At 37.0% G+C, this 19167-nt stretch overlaps 1 protein-coding gene across 5 annotated transcripts in view; it reads left to right on the top strand.

The window, feature by feature from the left end:
* Positions 1 to 19167, top strand: part of RIC1 (RIC1 homolog, RAB6A GEF complex partner 1) — a 151616-nt gene that overhangs the window by 30813 nt on the left and 101636 nt on the right. For 3 of the 5 annotated variants that reach the window (XM_061425348.1, XM_061425347.1, XM_061425346.1), the window contains exon 3: positions 11760 to 11867. The exons of 1 other annotated variant lie outside the window; for it this stretch is intronic. In XM_061425348.1, the coding sequence (XP_061281332.1) occupies positions 11760 to 11867 (108 nt within the window). Of the gene's footprint in view, positions 1 to 7056; positions 8130 to 11759; positions 11868 to 19167 lie in introns of those variants that run through there. One more of the 5 variants, XM_061425349.1, reaches the window with a different exon arrangement.

The raw sequence follows: 19167 nt of genomic DNA, 5'->3' as shown, positions 1-19167 counted from the left end.
TTGATAGTAGCGCTTTTCACAGTAGCCAAAAGGTGGAAACAGACCACATATCCATCAATAGATGAATGGATAAACACAATACGGTATATAGATACAAGGGAATATTATTCAGTCATATAATAATAATGTATTGATACATGCTACAACATGGAGGAACTTTAAAAGATTATGCTAAATGAAAGAGACCAGATATGAAAGGCCACAAATCATATGATTCTGTTTATATGAAATCTCCAGAATAGTCACATCCATAGGTCAGAAAGTAGATTATTGGTTGCTAGGAGCTGGGGGGTAGGGAGGGATTGAAGAATGACTACTAGTAGATACAGAGTGTCTTATTGAAGTGATTGAAAATACTCTGGAATTATATGGATGATTGCACAACTCTGAATATACAGAAACCTGGTAAATTAGACACTATAAAAAGTAAAAAATAGACTTTAAAAGATAATATTTAGTTTATCAGACATAATATACATTTATAACTATTTGAAAAGTAGAATTTCCTGAAGGCTGGTATAAGGAGCTCTTTATACTGTGAAAGATGAGTTGTTTAATCAAATAGACTTAGGAAATATACATACTGTATCTATTGAAGATTGATAGTGTACATCAGCCCAATAAAGATTTGCTAAAGCTCTATGGTAAAGACACATGTTCAACTTCAACACAGGATTTTTGCAGCTGAATGGATCTCTAGTCCTTTAAATAATCACTAGTTTCTACAGAACCTACTTAGGTATATACAGCATGGAAACTGCTGGTCACGTTATTAAAATTCTTAGTTTATTAAGAATTAAATAAAATAAATTGCTTAAACTGGCCACATTTCAAGTGCTCAGTAGTCATGTGTTACTAGTATGTATTATATTGGACAGTGCATTTCTCGTCTTGCTGAAAGCTTGATGGGAAAGTGTTAGTATGGGTAATACAATAAGACATACAGTCATAGGATGTTTTAATTTACTCTTAGTATTCTACTTTTCAGTTATTGTGGAGCATTACAAAGGGAGACTATGATAGATTGAATCATGTCTCCCACCAAAAAATAAGTTGATGTCCTAATCTCCAGTACCAGAAAAAGAATTTTTTTTTTAGTAGAGTCAACAGTTAATTGAGGGGGCCTTTAAACGTGTTGATTTCTGCTATCTACAGAGTCAGAGTGGTACTTATTAACATTTAAAACATTTATTACTTACATTTATGCAAAATGAAGAGAAGAAGAGAGGTGAGACTGAAGACTGCTGCTTGTCTGCTTTACATAAAAACTTGGTAGTTTCATAAGCCCATGTTATTGTACATTATTCTTTTGTTTCAGTGTGGATCCAAAAAGAGTAAAAAAAAAAACCATCAGGTTTAGTATGCTTTCTGACTTCCAAATTACAGAATTACTCATTTTGAGAATTGAAAAATTTATGAAATATTTAAACATTGAAATAGAAATTAAAAATTAGCAAATACTAAAACATAGCTATGATTTTAATTTAGTGATTAAATGTCACTCTGATTGACTCTTTGACCTTTATTAATCCAATAGGCAAATTATTGTCATTGCTGATTATAACAATAGAAACATTTTTGTTTTCAAAGCCCTCTTATTGAATTGGTTAATGCCTTCTTGGTAATCAATATTAAATAATTTTTCAGATAGGTCAAAGATCCATAAATCATCAAAAATGTAGAATTTATGCTAACTTGTATCTTACATGTATTCATTTTAATTGCAAAACAAATTACAATCAATTTTTGTTGTTTTTGTCTTCTTTCTGTCCCTCCTACCTTTTGCCATAGTTCATGTTTCTCTTTAGGCTTTTGCAATCGATTCTGAGTAGGCCTAAGTATTTTTTCCCTTTAGTTCTTCAAAAGACCAACTTGTTTTTAACTTTCAAACAACTTTTTTTAGTGTATAATTGACATATGTATAAATTGTACATATTTGTAGTTTAAATTTGATTTTTTGACACATATATACCCATATAACTACCACTGTAATCCTGATAATGAACACATCTTTTATCACTATATGTTTCCTCCTGTCTCTTTATAGTTGCTTCCCACTGCTTTTCATCTCTTGACAGTGATTCATCTGCTTACTTCTCTCACTGTAGATTAGTTTGCATTTTCTAAAATTTTGTATAAATGAAATCATACATATGTACTTGTTTTTTGGTTGTTGTGTGTCTTTCACTTAGCATCATTGTAAAGAGGAAATTAACATGTGTACAGTAAGTATAAATCTCATTGAAATTTTCCCCAATTTTTTTTTTTTTTTTTACAGATGATTTGTTTCTGTTCTAGACTTGTATTTCACATTGCATGTAGTTGTTATTTCCCCTTAGTCTTCCATTCAGTACAATTGTTCAGTTTTCCTTGTCTTTTATGATCCTTTGGAAGAATATTGTTCAGTTTATTTATAGCATCAGTCAGCTTGTTTATTCTTTTTTTTTCCCTTCATGAATGGAATGTGCTTATGTATTTTTGGCAGAAATATCATAAAAATATCCTTCTCAGTATTATATCAGAGTTCATGATGTTCATATGTCTTTGTATTGTTGACCTTTACCTTAATCACTTCTTGTCTGCCAGTTTTCTCTACTGTAAAGTTATTGTAACTTGGAGAAGATATTGTGCATATCCTGTTTTTCCTGCAACTTTTGCTTGCTGATTTTAGTGTCCATTGTTGGATCTTGGCTGCAGCTATTATGCTGTTATGTGATGTTTATCTAATTCTTTGCATCCCTGTTTCCTTTTACATTTATTAATTGGAACTCTAATGTAAGAAAGCTGTCCTTTTGCTTTCATTTATTCAGTAACTTATATCAGTATATTTTTGTATATATATGTTAAAATACAACACTAATTTTATTTAAATTTTTGACTATTTAAAAAATTGAATTTTGTTTTTACTCTTAAGAATTTTTCATTTGTTTTGGATACAAGTCACTGATGCAGATATGATTTCCTTGTTTTTTTTTTTAATTTGTTTGTAGCATGTCTTTATTCTTTTTAGTAGTGTTTTCTAAAGTGTTTTAAAGTGTTTTTTAATTTTTATAAGGATCACTTTGTCAGTTTTAATAATATTTATTTTGTGAGTCATGATTTTTATATCTTATCTAAGAAATCTTTTCCTAATCCAAGACCACAGAAGATTTTCTCCTGTATCCTGAACTTTGATGGATCAGGTCTTACATATAGGTCTATAATAGGTGAATTAATTATATTAATTAATGTATATGTATTAATATATCTTTCCAGTTCAGTTCAGTTGCTCAGTAGTATCTGACTCTTTGTGACCCCCATGAACCGCAGCACGCCAGGCCTCCCTGTCTATCACCAACTCCCGGAGTTTACCCAAACTCATGTCCATTGAGTCGGTGATGCCATCCAACCATCTCATCCTCTGTCCTACCCTTCCCCTCCTGCCCTCAATCTTTCCCAGCATCAGGGTCTTTTCAAATGAGTCAGCTCTTCACATCAGGTGGCCAAAGTAGTGGAGTTTCAGCTTCAACATCAGTCCTTCCAATGAACACTCAGGACTGATCTCCTTTAGGATGGACTGGTTGGATCTCTTTGCAGTCCAAGGGACTCTCAAGAGTCTTCTCCAACACCACAGTTCAAAAGCATCAATTCTTCGGCACTCAGCTTTCATTATAGTCCAACTCTTACATTCATACATGACTACTGGAAAAACCATAGTCTTGACTAGACAGACTTTTGTTGACAAAGTAATGTTTCTGCTTTTTAATATGCTGTCTAGGTTGGTCATAACTTTCCTTTCAAGGAGTAAGCGTCTTTTAATTTCATGGCTGCAATCACCATCTGTAGTGATTTTGGAGCCCCAAAAAATAAAGTCAGCCACCGTTTGCACTGTTTCCCCATCTGTTTGCCATGAAGTGATGGGACCGGATGCCATGACCTTTGTTTTCTGAATGTTGAGCTTTAAGCCAACTTTTTCACTCTCCACTTTCACTTTCATCAAGAGACTCTTTAGTTCTTCTTCACTTTCTGCCATAAGGGTGGTGTCATCTACATATCTGAGGTTATTGATATTTCTCCCAGCAATCTTGATTCCAGCTTGTGCTTCTTCCAGCCCAGTGTTTCTCTTGATGTACTCTGCATAGAAGTTAAATAAGCAGGGTGACAATATACAGCCTTGACGTACTCCTTTTTCTATTTGGAACCCGTGTGTTGTTCCATGTCCTGTTCTAACTGTTGTTTCCTGACTGCATAGAGGTTTCTCAAGAGGCAGGTCAGGTGATCTGGTTTAGGTATAGTTATTTTAATATTTTTGTCTTTTAACTTTTATAGTAGGATTAAAAGAAATTTACCTATCACCATTACAGTATTCTGTATTTGTATATTTATAGTAGTGAAAACTGTGGTGTTGGAGAAGACTCTTGAGAGTCCCTTGGACTGCAAGGAGATCCAACCAGTCCATCCTAAAGGAGACCAGTCCTGGGTGTTCATTGGAAGGACTGATGCTGAGGCTGAAACTCCAGTACTTTGGCCACCTCATGCAAAGAGTTGACTCATTGGAAAAGACTCTGATGCTGGGAGGGATTGGGGGCAAGAGGAGAAGGGGACGACAGAGGATGAGATGGCTGGGTCGCATCACTGACTCGATGTACATGAGTTTGGGTGAACTCCAGAAGTTGATGATGGACCAGGAGGCCTGGCATGCTGAGATTCATGGGGTTGCAAAGAGTCCGACATGACTGAGCGACTGAACGGAACTTACTGAAGTGTTAGTCACTTAGTCATGTCTGATTCTTTATGATCCCATGAACTGTAGTCTGCTAGGCTCTTCTGTGCATGAAATTCTTCAAGCAAGAATATTGGAGTGGGTAGCCTAAGTCCCCTACATACAAATGAGTTGTGTTCTGAAAGCAAGTTCATAAGTCCAGTTTGTCCTAAGTCCACCAAAGTTAGCCTAGGTACCCAGCTAACACAATTGGCTGTGTGATACTGTACTATAATAGGTTTTTTTTTTTTTAATTAAAAAATTAATTGAAGGATAATTATTTTACAATGCTATGTTAGTTTTTGCTGAACAACAATGTGAATCAACTATAAGTATACATATATTCCATTCCACCCCTTTAGGTCATCACAGAGCAGTGAGCTGGGCTCACTGTGTTATACAGAGCTTCCCACTAGCTATACATTCTACACATGGTGGTGTGTGTCAGTCAGTGCTGCTCTGTCAATTTATCCCACCCTCTCCTTCCTGCATTCTCTACTTCTGCCCTGCAAATAGGTTCATCGGTACTCTTTTTCTAGAGTCCATAGATATGTGTTAATAGATGATATTTGTTTTTCTCTTTCTGCCTGACTTCATTATATGTTTATAGTACTTTTCACACAAGGGATATGTAAAAAACAAAAAATAAAGTATTTTTAATCTTACAGTACAGTACCTTGAAAAGTATAGCAGTACAGTACAACAGCTGGCATACAGAGGCTGGCGTTGCATGAACAGGCAAGAAGAGTTACTGATGGGAGGAGGGAGAGAAGGTGGGAGATGAGAGACAGAGGGCAAGCTACAGTTTGCCTCATATTGATGGAAGTTTGCAACTTGAATGTTCATATGTACTTACTGTACCTGTGCCAGCCAATTTTATACTTTCTTATGCTGTTATGTTGCTGTTTAGTGAGTCTTCATTTCAACCTGAAGAGTTGGTGAGTAGGTCTAGTGGTGATGAACTCCCTCAACTTTTGTTTATTTGGGAAATATTTTAGTTTTCCTTCCTTTTTGAAAGATAGCTTGCCATTATAGTATTCTTGGTTGACAGCTTTTATCTTTTAGCACTTTGAATATATCCTCCTTCTGACCTGCAAAGTTTTTGCTGAGAAAGTCACGTGATTCCCTTGTACATGAGAAGTTGCCTTTTTCTTGTGCTTTCAAAATTCCATCTTTGGTTTGACTTTTGACAGTTTAATCTTAATTTGTCTCATTGGAGATTTCTTTGAGTTCCTTTTCTTTGGGGTATTTTGGACTTCTTGGATCTGGGAATCCATTTCCTTCCTCAGATTTGGGAAGCTTTCAGCCATTATTTCTTTGAATAAAGTTTCTGGTCATTTTTTCTTCTGTACATAAATTGGTCTGCTTGTTGGTGTCTGGCAAGTTCCTTAGATTTTTTTTTTAACTTTTTTTTCTTATGCTTTTGTGTTTTTGTTTTTAATTTTCATGGTTGTGCCACACAGCATGTGGGATATTAGTTCCCCAACCAGGGATCAAACCTAATGCCCCTTGCATTGGAAGTGCAGTCTTAACTACTGGACTGCCAGAGAATTCCCATTGCTTTTGTAACTAAGTGATTCCTGATCACTTTTCTTAGACCTTTCTGCTTGATAGTTTCCTGTTGAACCCCTCTAGTGAAATTTTATTTCAGTTATTATATATTTTAGCTCTATGATTTTTGCTTGGCAGGCATATATGTGTGTGTGGGTGTATATACACATATGTGGGTGTGTATATATTTAATAATTAGTATTTTATGTTGGAATTCTCACTTTGTTCATGCATTGTTTTCCTCACTTAAGTGAATACATGTGTGATGGTTATTTTGAATCTGTCCAGTAAATGATAAATCTCTAGTTCACTATGGTCTCTGTCTAGAGATTTATCCTGTGTCCTTTGGAACATAGTTGCCTGTTTCTTCATCTTCCTTGACTCTCTTTGTTGGTATCTGTGCATTAGACAAAGCAAGCAACTCTCCAGTCTTAATGGATTGGCCTCATATAGTAGAAGATCCCTACCACTCAGCTCAGCCAGAGATTCCGATGGCATCTCAAAACTTTATGCTAGTCCCACATGCTTGCTTTGTTCTTTGCAGCCCCCTAGTATCTGGGTTTGGAGAAGGCAGTGGCACCCACTCCACTACTCTTGCCTGGAAAATCCCATGGACGGAGGAGCCTGGTGGGCTGCAGTCCATGGGGTCTCAAAGAGTTGGACACTACTGCGCGACTTCACTTTCACTTTTCACTTTCATGCATTGGAGAAGGAAATGGCAACCCACTCCAGTGTTCTTGCCTGGAGAATCCCAGGGATGGGGGAGCCTGGTGGGCTGCCGTCTATGGGGTCGCACAGAGTCGGACACGACTGAAGTGACTTAGCAGCAGCAGCAGCAGCAGCAGCAGCAGTATCTGGGTTATGCTGGATCCCCTCAGAGCATCAAAACTAGTAATACTGAAGCCATTTTTCAGGCCTCCTCTAAAAAAGTTGGATCATTTGATGCTTCATCTAACTGTTTCCCTCCCTAGGGAGAAGCTAAGAGCTGGGCTTTTTAATCCAGTTGCTCTGTGCTGAGCTGGAGGAGGAGCAACGCTAGCCCAAACCTTGGTCTCTATTCTCATAAACTCCTTTGTGGATAAATTATGTCAGTATCATCACTGCTCAGTGGAATGCAAGAGAGACCCCCACCCCGACCCCACCCCTACCCTGCACTCTGGGCAGCCCCCAGAAAAGTTAAGGCATTGAAGTTGTGGACTAATTCTGTAGCTCCACAGGGAGAAACTATGGTTGTGGCGGGGCAGTGGTTATCCACTCACTGTATGCTTAGTGAAAGAGTAGAGTGAAAAAGCTGACTTAAAACCCAACATTCAGAAAATGAAGATCATAGCATTGGGTCCCATCACTTCATGGCAAATAGATGGGGAAACAATGGAAACAGTGACAGACTTTATTTTTCTGGGCTCCAGAATCACTGCAGATGGTGACTGCAGCCATGAAATTAAGAGATGCTTGCTCCTTGGAAGAAAAACTATGACAAACCTAGACAGCATATTAAAAAGCAGAAACATTGCTTTACCAACAAAGGTCCATCTAGTCAAAGCTTTGGTTTTTCCTGTAGTCATGTTGTGAGAGTTGGACCATAAAGAAAGCTGAGCACTGAAGAATTGATGCTTTTGAACTGTGATGTTGGAGAAGACTCCTGAGAGTCCCTTGGACAGCAAGGAGATCAAACCAGTCAATTGGAGGACTGAAGCTGAAGCTCCAATACTCTGGCCACCTGATATGAAGAACTGACTCATTGGAAAAGACCCTGATGCTGGGAAAGATTGAAGGCAGGAGGAGAAGGGGATAACAGAGGATGAGATGGTTGGATGGCATCACCAACTCAATGAATGTGAGTTTGAGCAAGCTCTGGGAGTTGATGGATAGGGAAGCCTGCGTGCTACAGCCCATGGAGTTGCAAAGAGTTGGGCACGACTGAGCAACTGAACTGACTGACTGTACTTAGCCAGGGGGAGCAGCTATGGCAACTGCCTACCCAAACCTCTTGTTTCTGTGTTCGCTAGCCCCCAGACAGCTAGACATTTCCAGGTCCTGTCAGCACGCTGAGACAGATAAGACAGAACCCATTAGTTTGAGTAGACCCCATAAAGTTGGGGTTTTGGACATGTGGATCAATTCTTTCTTTGTCCAGGGGGAAGCTGAAAGCTAGAATTTTCTTCTCTGCTAATCTTGTACTGAGCTGTAGAGAATAGCGACGGTGACTACTATTCCAAGCCACGGTCTCTGTCCTCCCCCAGGTAGCTTGATTATGCCAGTTCTGACAGTATCTTATGCAAGACCGACAAGATAGAAGCCTTTCCTCTGAGGAGCCCCCGTGGAAAGGTTGGCGCATTGGACACACAGACCACTCCTTTTCCTTTGTAGGGATTAGCTGTGGGCTGGAGGGTTTCATCCTGATTGTACGGCACTGTGTTAGTGGTAGGAATTCTGGTGAGAAGGTGTCCTGAATTTCCCTACCAGTTTTTAATGAGTCTTCTCACTTGTTCATCCAGCATTCAGGTGCTTTTCAATTAGTTTCTGTATTCCTCACAAAAGGGGATTTGTCCTGAATTGTTAGGGGTTGAGAGAACCCAGAAGTACTTATTCTGACATTTTGCTAATGTCATTTCCCACCAAGGTATTTGCTTTTAACTTTTAATTGGTATTTGAAGTACAAACACTAATGACTAGCCGTTTTAATGTGTTCAGAGTTTTGTCAGTGTCTTAGAAACTTCTGTATTTCACTTTTAGAGATTGAAAAAAGCTTCTGAGGGGATAACTTAGGTAGCTTTGGAAAATGGTGTTGTAACTGGTTATTCTCAAGCTAAATTAAAAGAAGTTATCCATAACAACTGTATTCTATTTGGTAAAATTGTTTTTTATGAGAATATATTTAGCAGTTCCAAAATACTATACACATATGTAGAACAGAGAACTAAATTAATTGTATGAAATGATAGCCAAGCACTCACTGTCAGAAGAAAGTTCCAAGTAAGGGTGAAGTCTAGAATGAAGCACATTGTGCTTGATTATCATCACATATGTTTCTGTTTATAAACATTTGAGTATATTAAAATAAATATTTATAGATATGTGTGTATATGTGGGTTAGTATAGGTTCATATATTTCCTACTGTATTTTCTGAGAAAACCTAAAGGTAATGACATCCCACTAGCAGTAAGCATCTTGTTTTCAGGTCTTGTTTTCTAAATATTGTTTCTAATTAAAAGAGTCAGGAATTTCTGAAAAAGTTGCTGATTCTAGAGCAAAGGCAGACAAAGTACCAGATGACCTTGTGGAGCTTTTTTTTAGTGCCAGAAATTGGATGTCCAGTTGTTCCAGCATCATTTGTTGAGAAGACCATCTCTTCTCCATTCTGTTGCCTTTGCTCCTTTGTCAGAGGTTAGTTGACTGTATTTGTGTGTGTCTGTTTCTGGGCTCTCTATTCTGTTGCATTGATCTGTTTTCTACTCTTTTGCCAATACCACATGGTCTTCATTTCTTTGTCTTTGTAGTAAGTCTTGAAGTTTGGTGTCAGTCTTTCAGTTTAGTTTGTTTCTTTTAATATTGAATTGAGTGTTCTGGATCTTTTGCCTCTCCGTGTAAACTTTAGAACCAGTTGGTCAGTATCTATAAAATAACTTGCTGTGATTTTGATTGGGATTGTGTTGAATCTGTAGATCAAGTTGGGAAGAAATGAAGATTTTTCGTTTGTTCATTGAAACTTTGTAGATTTCCTCATATAGGTCTTACACATACTTTGAATTTGTATCTAAGTATTTTATGTTGAAACTTCTACTTATCTGTCACTAGTATATAGAAAATCAATTGATTTTTATTTATTAACACTTTATCCTGCAACTCTGCTGTAATCACTTCTTATTTTCACGAGTTTTTTGTTCATTCTTTCTGATTTTCTGTATGCTTGGCCATATCATCTAAGAACAAGTTGAATTTTTCTTCTTAATCTGTGTATCTTTTATTTCCTTTTCTTATTGCATTAGCTCAGTATGAGTTTGAAAAGGAAGGGGGTACCTACCTGATCTAATCAGTAAAACTGGTTTTTTCCAGTCAGTATGCTGTTAGCTATAGGCTTTTATAGATCTTCTTTGTCAGGTTGAAGAAGTTCCCCTCTGTTCCTAGTTTGCTGAGAATTTTTGTCCTGAATGGTGTTGAATTTTGTCAAATTCTTTTTCTACATCTGTTGATTCCTTTAACCTGTTGATATGATGGTTGATTATATTAGTTTTCACATGTACCAATCTTGAAGCCCTGTAGTAAATCCCACTTGATTATGGTATATAATTCTCTTCTACGTTGTTGGATTTGATTTGCTACTATTATGTTCAGAATTTTTGCATCTGTGTGCATGACAGATACTGGTTTGTCATTTTCTTATTTTTGTCTTTCTGGTTTTAGTATTGGGTGATGCTGGCCTCAAGGAAGGAGTTAGTATTCTCTGCTTTTATCTCCTGAAAGAGATTGTAGAAATTTTGTATAATTTTTTTCTTAAGTGTTTGATAGAATCTACCAGTGAACCCATCTGGGCTGATCCTTTCTGTCTTTGAACCTTATTAATTATCAGTTCAATTTCTTTAATAGATATAGGCTTATTTAGATTGTTTTTATTGATGGTTCTTTTTATCTGATTTGCTTGACTGTTTAAACTTAGGAATTAATATTGTTGTTGTTCAGTTGCTAAGTTGTGTCTTAACCCTTTGCAGCCCCATGGACTGCAGCACTCCAGGCTTCCCTGTCCTTTACTATTTCCCAGTTTGCTCAGATTCTTGTGCATTGAGTTGGTGATGCCATCCAGCCATCTCATCCTCTGCCACCCTCTTCTTCCCCTGCCCTCAATCTTTCCCACCATGAGGGTCTTTTCCAGTGAGTCGACTCAGGTGGCCAAAGTTTTGAAGCTTCAGCATCAGTCCTTCTAATGTATGTTAAGGGTTGATTTCCTTTAGGATTGACTGGTTTCCTTTAGGATTAACTTGCAGTGCAAGTGACTCTCAAGGGTCTTTTCCAGCACCACAGTTCAAAAGCATCAATTCTTCAGCCCTCAGCCTTCTTTATGGTCCAACTCTCCCATCCGTACATGACTACTGGAAAAAACATAGCTCTGACTATATGGACCTTTGTTGGCACAGTGATGTCTCTGCTTTTTAATACACTATCTAGTTTTGTCATAGCTTTTTCCTTCCAAGGAGGAAGCATCTTTTAATTTTGTGGCTGACCCCATCTGCAGTGGTTTTGGAGCCCAGGAAAATAAAATCTGTCAGTGCTTCCGCTTTTTCCCCTTCTGTTTGCCATGAAGTGATGGGACTGCATGCCATGATCTTCATTTTTTAATGTTGAGTTAGAAAAGGTTATGTTATCTTTTATTATACTTCTTAAATTATTAAAATACTGTCAGTACTTCATGATGTTATCTTAGATTTACTTATTATGACACATGAATAAAGTACAGCTTTTTTCTTCCAGCCCAGTGTATTAATTGTAACCTACAAGGAACCTGCAAAATCATCTTCTCAGTTTGGGTCCTACAAGCAAGCTGAATGGAGGCCAGATAGTACCATGATAGCTGTGTCAGTAAGTAGATTTTTTTTTTCTTATGAAATCATTACATTGCATCTAAATTGGATTTTCTTCAGTGAGATCTTTTTACTCTTTCACACCCTTTAGTATTTACTGTCTGTGATAGCAGTTGTTCTATTTAGGTTACTCCTCCTACTATATCTTCTTTCTTGATTCTTCTACTTCTTCCCATCCCTAAATGGTGCCTACTTTGTTTTCTTTTTATTCCTCTCATTTTCCTTAAAGTCTAATCCAGATTTTTTAAGCTTTCGTCTATATTCACATGGTATTCTCAAATTTATACTATGAATCCTTCCCTTTATTCCCAAGGATGTTTCACAAAAATGATAAATTTTGTGTTTATGTCATACAACATTCTCATATCCATTTGAATTCATTTCTGTATCTCTTCTCTGGTCCATTAATGTGCTTAGATCTGGTTGATCTTACCGTTTCAAATTCTATTTTTTCATTGTCATCATCACCTAATTTGTGAAGTAGCATTGTTAACATTTATTGAGCACCTTCTATGAAAGTGTTGTTATAATTAGATTATGTGCATCATCTCTTTTAATCTTTAAATGAACACTTCAAAGTAAATACAATTGCCGTTTCTAGTAGATTAGTGTATTGAGGGTTTGAGAAATTAAGTTTTATCCAGTTACACAGATAGTATATATTAGAGAGAAGGGCTTTAAAATGAGGTACTTAGATTCCATTTACTGTCCTTTCAACTACTGCACTAATTTATCTCTCTGCTTTCAATCCTTTTCCAGTTCGTGCTGTTTAATACTGACTGGGTTAATCATCCAAAAATGCCTCCATAAAATAAAAAATATTGAGTAGTTACTCACTTCCTATAGAAAGGTTTAGCAGATTACCAACTATGTATCATATCTACTCTGCTTCCTGTTGGTATGTGGACTATAAGAATAGTTTTGCATATTTAAATGATTGAAAACAATCAAAGAGGAAAAATATTTTTGACAGTTGAAAATTATTTAAAATTTAAATTTTACTATCCATAAATAACATTTCCTTGAAAATACCTATTTATTTACATGTTGTTTATGGCTGCTTTCAAGTGACAGCATCTGAGTTGAATACTCCCAACAGTGACCATATATGGTGCTTCATCTCTTCACTCTTCTGCTCAGTGTACTATAAATTATAATGAAACATTTATAAATTTTGTGTTTCAAGTACCATGCATATTGCTATACTGTGACATTTCATATTATTTTTTTTTTTTTTTGCAAGTTCTTCCAATTTTATTTTATTTTTAAACTTTACATAATTGTATTAGTTTTGCCAAATATCAAAATGAATCCGCCACAGGTATACATGTGTTCCCCATCCCGAACCCTCCTCCCTCCTCCCTCCCCATACCATCCCTCTGGGCCGTCCCAGTGCACCAGCCCCAAGCATCCAGCATCATGCATCGAACCTGGACTGGCAACTCGTTTCCTACATGATATTTTACATGTTTCATTGCCATTCTCCCACATCTTCCCACCCTCTCCCTCTCCCACAGAGTCCATAAGACTGTTCTATACATCAGTGTCTCTTTTGCTGTCTTGTACACCGGGTTATTGTTACCATCTTTCTAAATTCCATATATATGCGTTAGTATACTGTATTTATGTTTTTCCTTCTGGCTTACTTCACTCTGTATAATAGGCTCCAGTTTCATCCACCTCATTAAAACTGATTCAAATGTATTCTTTTTAATGGCTGAGTAATACTCCATTGTGTATATGTACCACAGCTTTCTTATCCATTCATCTGCTGATGGACATCTAGGTTGCTTCCACGTCTTGGCTATTATAAACAGTGCTGCGATGAACATTGGGGTACACGTGTCTCTTTCCCTTCTGGTTTCCTCAGTGTGTATGCCCAGCAGTGGGGTTGCTGGATCATAAGGCAGTTCTATTTCCAGTTTTTTAAGGAATCTCCACACTGTTCTCCATAGTGGCTGTACTAGTTTGCATTCCCACCAACAGTGTAACAGGGTTCCCTTTTCTCCACACCCTCTCCAGCATTTATTATTTGTAGACTTTTGGATCGCAGCCATTCTGACTGGTGTGAAATGGTACCTCATAGTGGTTTTGATTTGCATTTCTCTGATAATGAGTGATGTTGAGCATCTTTTCATGTGTTTGTTAGCCATCTGTATGTCTTTTTTGGAGAAATGTCTATTTAGTTCTTTGGCCCATTTTTTGATTGGGTCGTTTATTTTTCTGGAGTTGAGCTGTAGGAGTTGCTTGTATATTTTTGAGATTGGTTGTTTGTCGGTTGCTTCATTTGCTATTATTTTCTCCCATTCTGAAGGCTGTCTTTTCACCTTGCTAATAGTTTCCTTTGATGTGCAGAAGCTTTTAAGGTTAATTAGGTCCCATTTGTTTATTTTTGCTTTTATTTCCAATATTCTGGGAGGTGGGTCATAGAGGATCCTGCTGTGATGTATGTCGGAGAGTGTTTTGCCTATGTTCTCCTCTAGGAGTTTTATAGTTTCTGGTCTTACGTTTAGATCTTTAATCCATTTTGAGTTTATTTTTGTGTATGGTGTTAGAAAGTGGTCCAGTTTCATTCTTTTACAAGTGGTTGACCAGATTTCCCAGCACCACTTGTTAAAGAGATTGTCTTTAATCCATTGTATATTCTTGCCTCCTTTGTCGAAGATAAGGTGTCCATATGTGCGTGGATTTATCTCTGGGCTTTCTATTTTATTCCATTGATCAATATTTCTGTCTTTGTGCCAGTACCATACTGTCTTGATAACTGTGGCTTTGTAGTAGAGCCTGAAGTCAGGTAAGTTGATTCCTCCAGTTCCATTCTTCTTTCTCAAGATCGCTTTGGCTATTCGAGGTTTTTTGTATTTCCATACAAATTGTGAAATTATTTGTTCTAGCTCTGTGAAGATACTGTTGGTAGCTTGATAGGGATTGCGTTGAATCTATAAATTGCTTTGGGTAGTATACTCATTTTCACTATATTGATTCTTCCAATCCATGAACATGGTATATTTCTCCATCTATTAGTGTCCTCTTTGATTTCTTTCACCAGTGTTTTATAGTTTTCTATATATAGGTCTTTAGTTTCTTTAGGTAGATATATTCCTAAGTATTTTATTCTTTCCGTTGCAATGGTGAATGGAATTGTTTCCTTAATTTCTCTTTCTGTTTTCTCATTATTAGTGTATAGGAATGCAAGGGATTTCTGTGTGTTGATTTTATATCCTGCAACTTTACTGTAGTCATTGATTATTTCTAGTAATTTTCTGGTGGACTCTTTAGGGTTTTCTATGTAGAGGATCATGTCATCTGCAAATAGTGAGAGTTTTACTTCTTCTTTTCCAATTTGGATTCCTTTTATTTCTTTTTCTGCTCTGATTGCTGTGGCCAAAACTTCCAAAACTATGTTGAATAGTAATGGTGAAAGTGGGCACCCTTGTCTTGTTCCTGACTTTAGAGGAAATGCTTTCAATTTTTCACCATTGAGGATAATGTTTGCAGTGGGTTTGTCATATATAGCTTTTATTATGTTGAGGTATGTTCCTTCTATTCCTGCTTTCTGGAGAGTTTTTATCATAAATGGATGTTGAATTTTGTCAAAGGCTTTCTCTGCATCTATTGAGATAATCATATGGTTTTTATTTTTCAATTTGTTAATGTGGTGTATTACATTGATTGATTTGCGGATATTGAAGAATCCTTGCATTCCTGGGATAAAGCCCACTTGATCATGGTGTATGATCTTTTTAATGTGTTGTTGGATTCTGATTGCTGGAATTTTGTTAAGGATTTTTGCATCTATGTTCATCAGTGATATTGGCCTGTAGTTTTCTTTTTTTGTGGGATCTTTGTCAGGTTTTGGTATTAGGGTGATGGTGGCCTCATAGAATGAGTTTGGAAGTTTACCTTCCTCTGCAATTTTCTGGAAGAGTTTGAGCAGGATAGGTGTTAGCTCTTCTCTAAATTTTTGGTAGAATTCAGCTGTGAAGCCGTCTGGACCTGGGCTTTTGTTTGCTGGAAGATTTTTGATTACAGTTTCAATTTCCATGCTTGTGATGGGTCTGTTAAGATTTTCTATTTCTTCCTGGTCCAGTTTTGGAAAGTTGTACTTTTCTAAGAATTTGTCCATTTCTTCCACGTTGTCCATTTTATTGGCATATAATTGTTGATAGTAGTCTCTTATGATCCTTTGTATTTCTGTGTTGTCTGTTGTGATCTCTCCATTTTCGTTTCTAATTTTGTTGATTTGATTTTTCTCCCTTTGTTTCTTGATGAGTCTGGCTAATGGTTTGTCAATTTTATTTATCCTTTCAAAGAACCAGCTTTTGGTTTTGTTGATTTTTGCTATGGTCTCTTTTGTTTCTTTTGCATTTATTTCTGCTCTAATTTTTAAGATTTCTTTCCTTCTACTAACCCTGGGGTTCTTCATTTCTTCCTTTTCTAGTTGCTTTAGGTGTAGAGTTAGGTTATTTATTTGACTTTTTTCTTGTTTCTTGAGGTGTGCCTGTATTGCTATGAACTTTCCCCTTAGGACTGCTTTTACCGTGTCCCACAGGTTTTGGGTTGTTGTGTTTTCATTTTCATTCGTTTCTATGCAAATTTTGATTTCTTTTTTGATTTCTTCTCTGATTTGTTGGTTATTCAGCAGCGTGTTGTTCAGCCTCCATATGTTGGAATTTTTAATAGTTTTTCTCTTGTAATTGAGATCTAATCTTACTGCATTGTGGTCAGAAAAAATGCTTGGAATGATTTCTATTTTTTTGAATTTACCAAGGCTAGCTTTATGGCCCAGGATGTGATCTATCCTGGAGAAGGTTCCATGTGCGCTTGAGAAAAAGGTGAAATTCATTGTTTTGGGATGAAATGACCTATAGATATCAATTAGGTCTAACTGGTCTATTGTATCGTTTAAAGTTTGTGTTTCCTTGTTAATTTTCTGTTTAGTTGATCTATCCATAGGTGTAAGTGGGGTATTAAAGTCTCCCACTATTATTGTGTTATTATTAATTTCTCCTTTCATACTTGTTAGCATTTGTCTTACGTACTGTGGTGCTCCCGTGTTGGGTGCATATATGTTTATCTCATTTGGGTCACCTCTAACTCCCTCCTCCCTCTTCTCTTCTCCATGTAACCCTGTGAACCTCTCTGAGTGACCCTCACTGTAGAGAAACTTATCATCTTTAATGTAGATGTTTTATCAATGGTGCTGTATAGAAGGAGAAGTTTTGAAACTACTGTAAAAATAAGACCGATAATCGGAAGCAGGAGACTTAAGTCCAAACCCTGACTCCAGGGAACTCCTGACTCCAAGGAACATTCATTGACAGGAGCTCATCAAATGCCTCCATACCGACACTGAAACCAAGCACCACACAAGGGCCAATAAGTTCCAGGGCAAGACATACCAAGCAAATTCTCCAGCAACAAAGGAACACAGTCCTGAGCTTCAAGATACAGGCTGCCCAAAGTCACCCCAAAACTATAGACATCTCATAACTCATTACTGGACATTTCATTGCACTCCAGAGAGAAGAAATACAGCTCCACCCACCAGAACACCGACACAAGCTTCCCTAACCAGGAAACCTTGACAAGCCACCTGTACAAACCCACATATTATTTTTATTACTAGTGCATAAGGAATGAAATCGTGTAGGAATGAAATCGTGTCGGAATGAAAGAAGTGAAAAATAAATTTTGAATGTCATGCTTTTAAAGCACATGGGAGTGTGCATTATTTTACTATTGAATCAGATGGCAACATATTGTTTATTTTAGAATGACTATAGTGATGTGAAAAGAATACAATGTAAGTTGACATTACCCAGCTAAGTACTCATCATAGTATTCTCAACTCACTGAAATTAGTAGTCAGGAAAAGTTAGAAAATTTAAAATGAACTCTTATCACATCAGAACTTTTTTCACAAACATAAACAATTAAAATGAAAGTGCAATCAAAGTACATTTCCTTGGTTCTTATGATGAACTGACAGATGTTAATTCTTCTCAGTTGTTATTTGAATAGTTAAGGCAGAGTGTGAAATGATTATGAATTATTCCCCATGAATAGCATGTGTGAAACAATAGGTAAAAATTTTTCAAAAAGGTTGAGAAAGCACTAATTCGGTATAACCTGAAGTAGAATCTGCTAACGTGTTTTAATTGATGGTGGTAAAAACATGGAGCAGAAAAAGGCTTAGTTGGCAAATTTACAAAACTAATCCTTGTGTAAACATTGTAAAACAGATGGTTATATTTTAAGTTTTTGTTAGAAATAGAAGCTGAATATTCTGACTTACCCAAGCCCAAAGCCTTTCAATGACTTAGCAGTCAGAAATTTATATGTGGTTAAGCCATTTTGATGACAACTAATGCAGATGACGCCACCCTTATGGCAGAAAGTGAAGAGGAACTCAAAAGCCTCTTGATGAAAGTGAAAGAGGAGAGTGAAAAAGTTGGCTTAAAGCTCAACATTCAGAAAACGAAGATCATAGCATCTGGTCCCATCACTTCATGGCAAATTGATGGAGAAACAGTGGAAATAGTGAAAGACTTTATTTTCTTGGGCTCCAAAATCACTGCAGATGGTGACTGCAGCCATGAAATTCAAAGACGCTTACTCCTTGGAAGGAAAGTTATGACCAACCTAGATAGTATATTCAAAAGCAGATACATTACTTTGCCAACAAAGGTCCATCTAGTCAAGGCTATGGCTTTTCCTGTGGTCATGTATGGATGTGAGAGTTGGACTGTGAAGAAGGCTGAGTGCCGAAGAATTGATGCTTTTGAACTGTGGTGTTGGAGAAGACTCTTGAGAGTCCCTTGGACTGCAAGGAGATCCAACCAGTCCATCCCAAAGGAGATCAGTCCAGGGTGTTCATTGGAAGGACTGATGCTGAAGCTGAAACTCCAATACTTTGGCCACCTCATGCGAAGAGTTGACTCATTGGAAAAGACCCTGATGCTGGGAGGGATTGGGGGCAGGAGGAGAAGGGGATGAGAGAGGACGAAATTGCTGGATGGCATCACCGACTCGATGGACATGAGTTTGGGTAAACTCTGGGAGTTGGTGATGGACAGGGAGGCCTGGCGTGCTGTGATTCATGGGGTCGCAAAGAGTCCTACACAACTGAGCGACTGAACTGATTGTTTGAATTACAAGTAATGTCAGGCTGCTTTTTATACTTTCATTGCTGTCAAAAGTTAACAAGAAGTGAGATGTCTAAGACAGTTTAGCAATGGATATTTTTTCTGAACTCAAAACCATGGTTCTGATAATATTTTTTTGAACTTTGATGC

This window comes from Bos javanicus, chromosome 8 (genome assembly GCF_032452875.1).
Source record: "Bos javanicus breed banteng chromosome 8, ARS-OSU_banteng_1.0, whole genome shotgun sequence".
NCBI lineage: Eukaryota > Metazoa > Chordata > Mammalia > Artiodactyla > Bovidae > Bos > Bos javanicus.
This window is presented reverse-complemented; position numbering and strand designations above follow the sequence as displayed.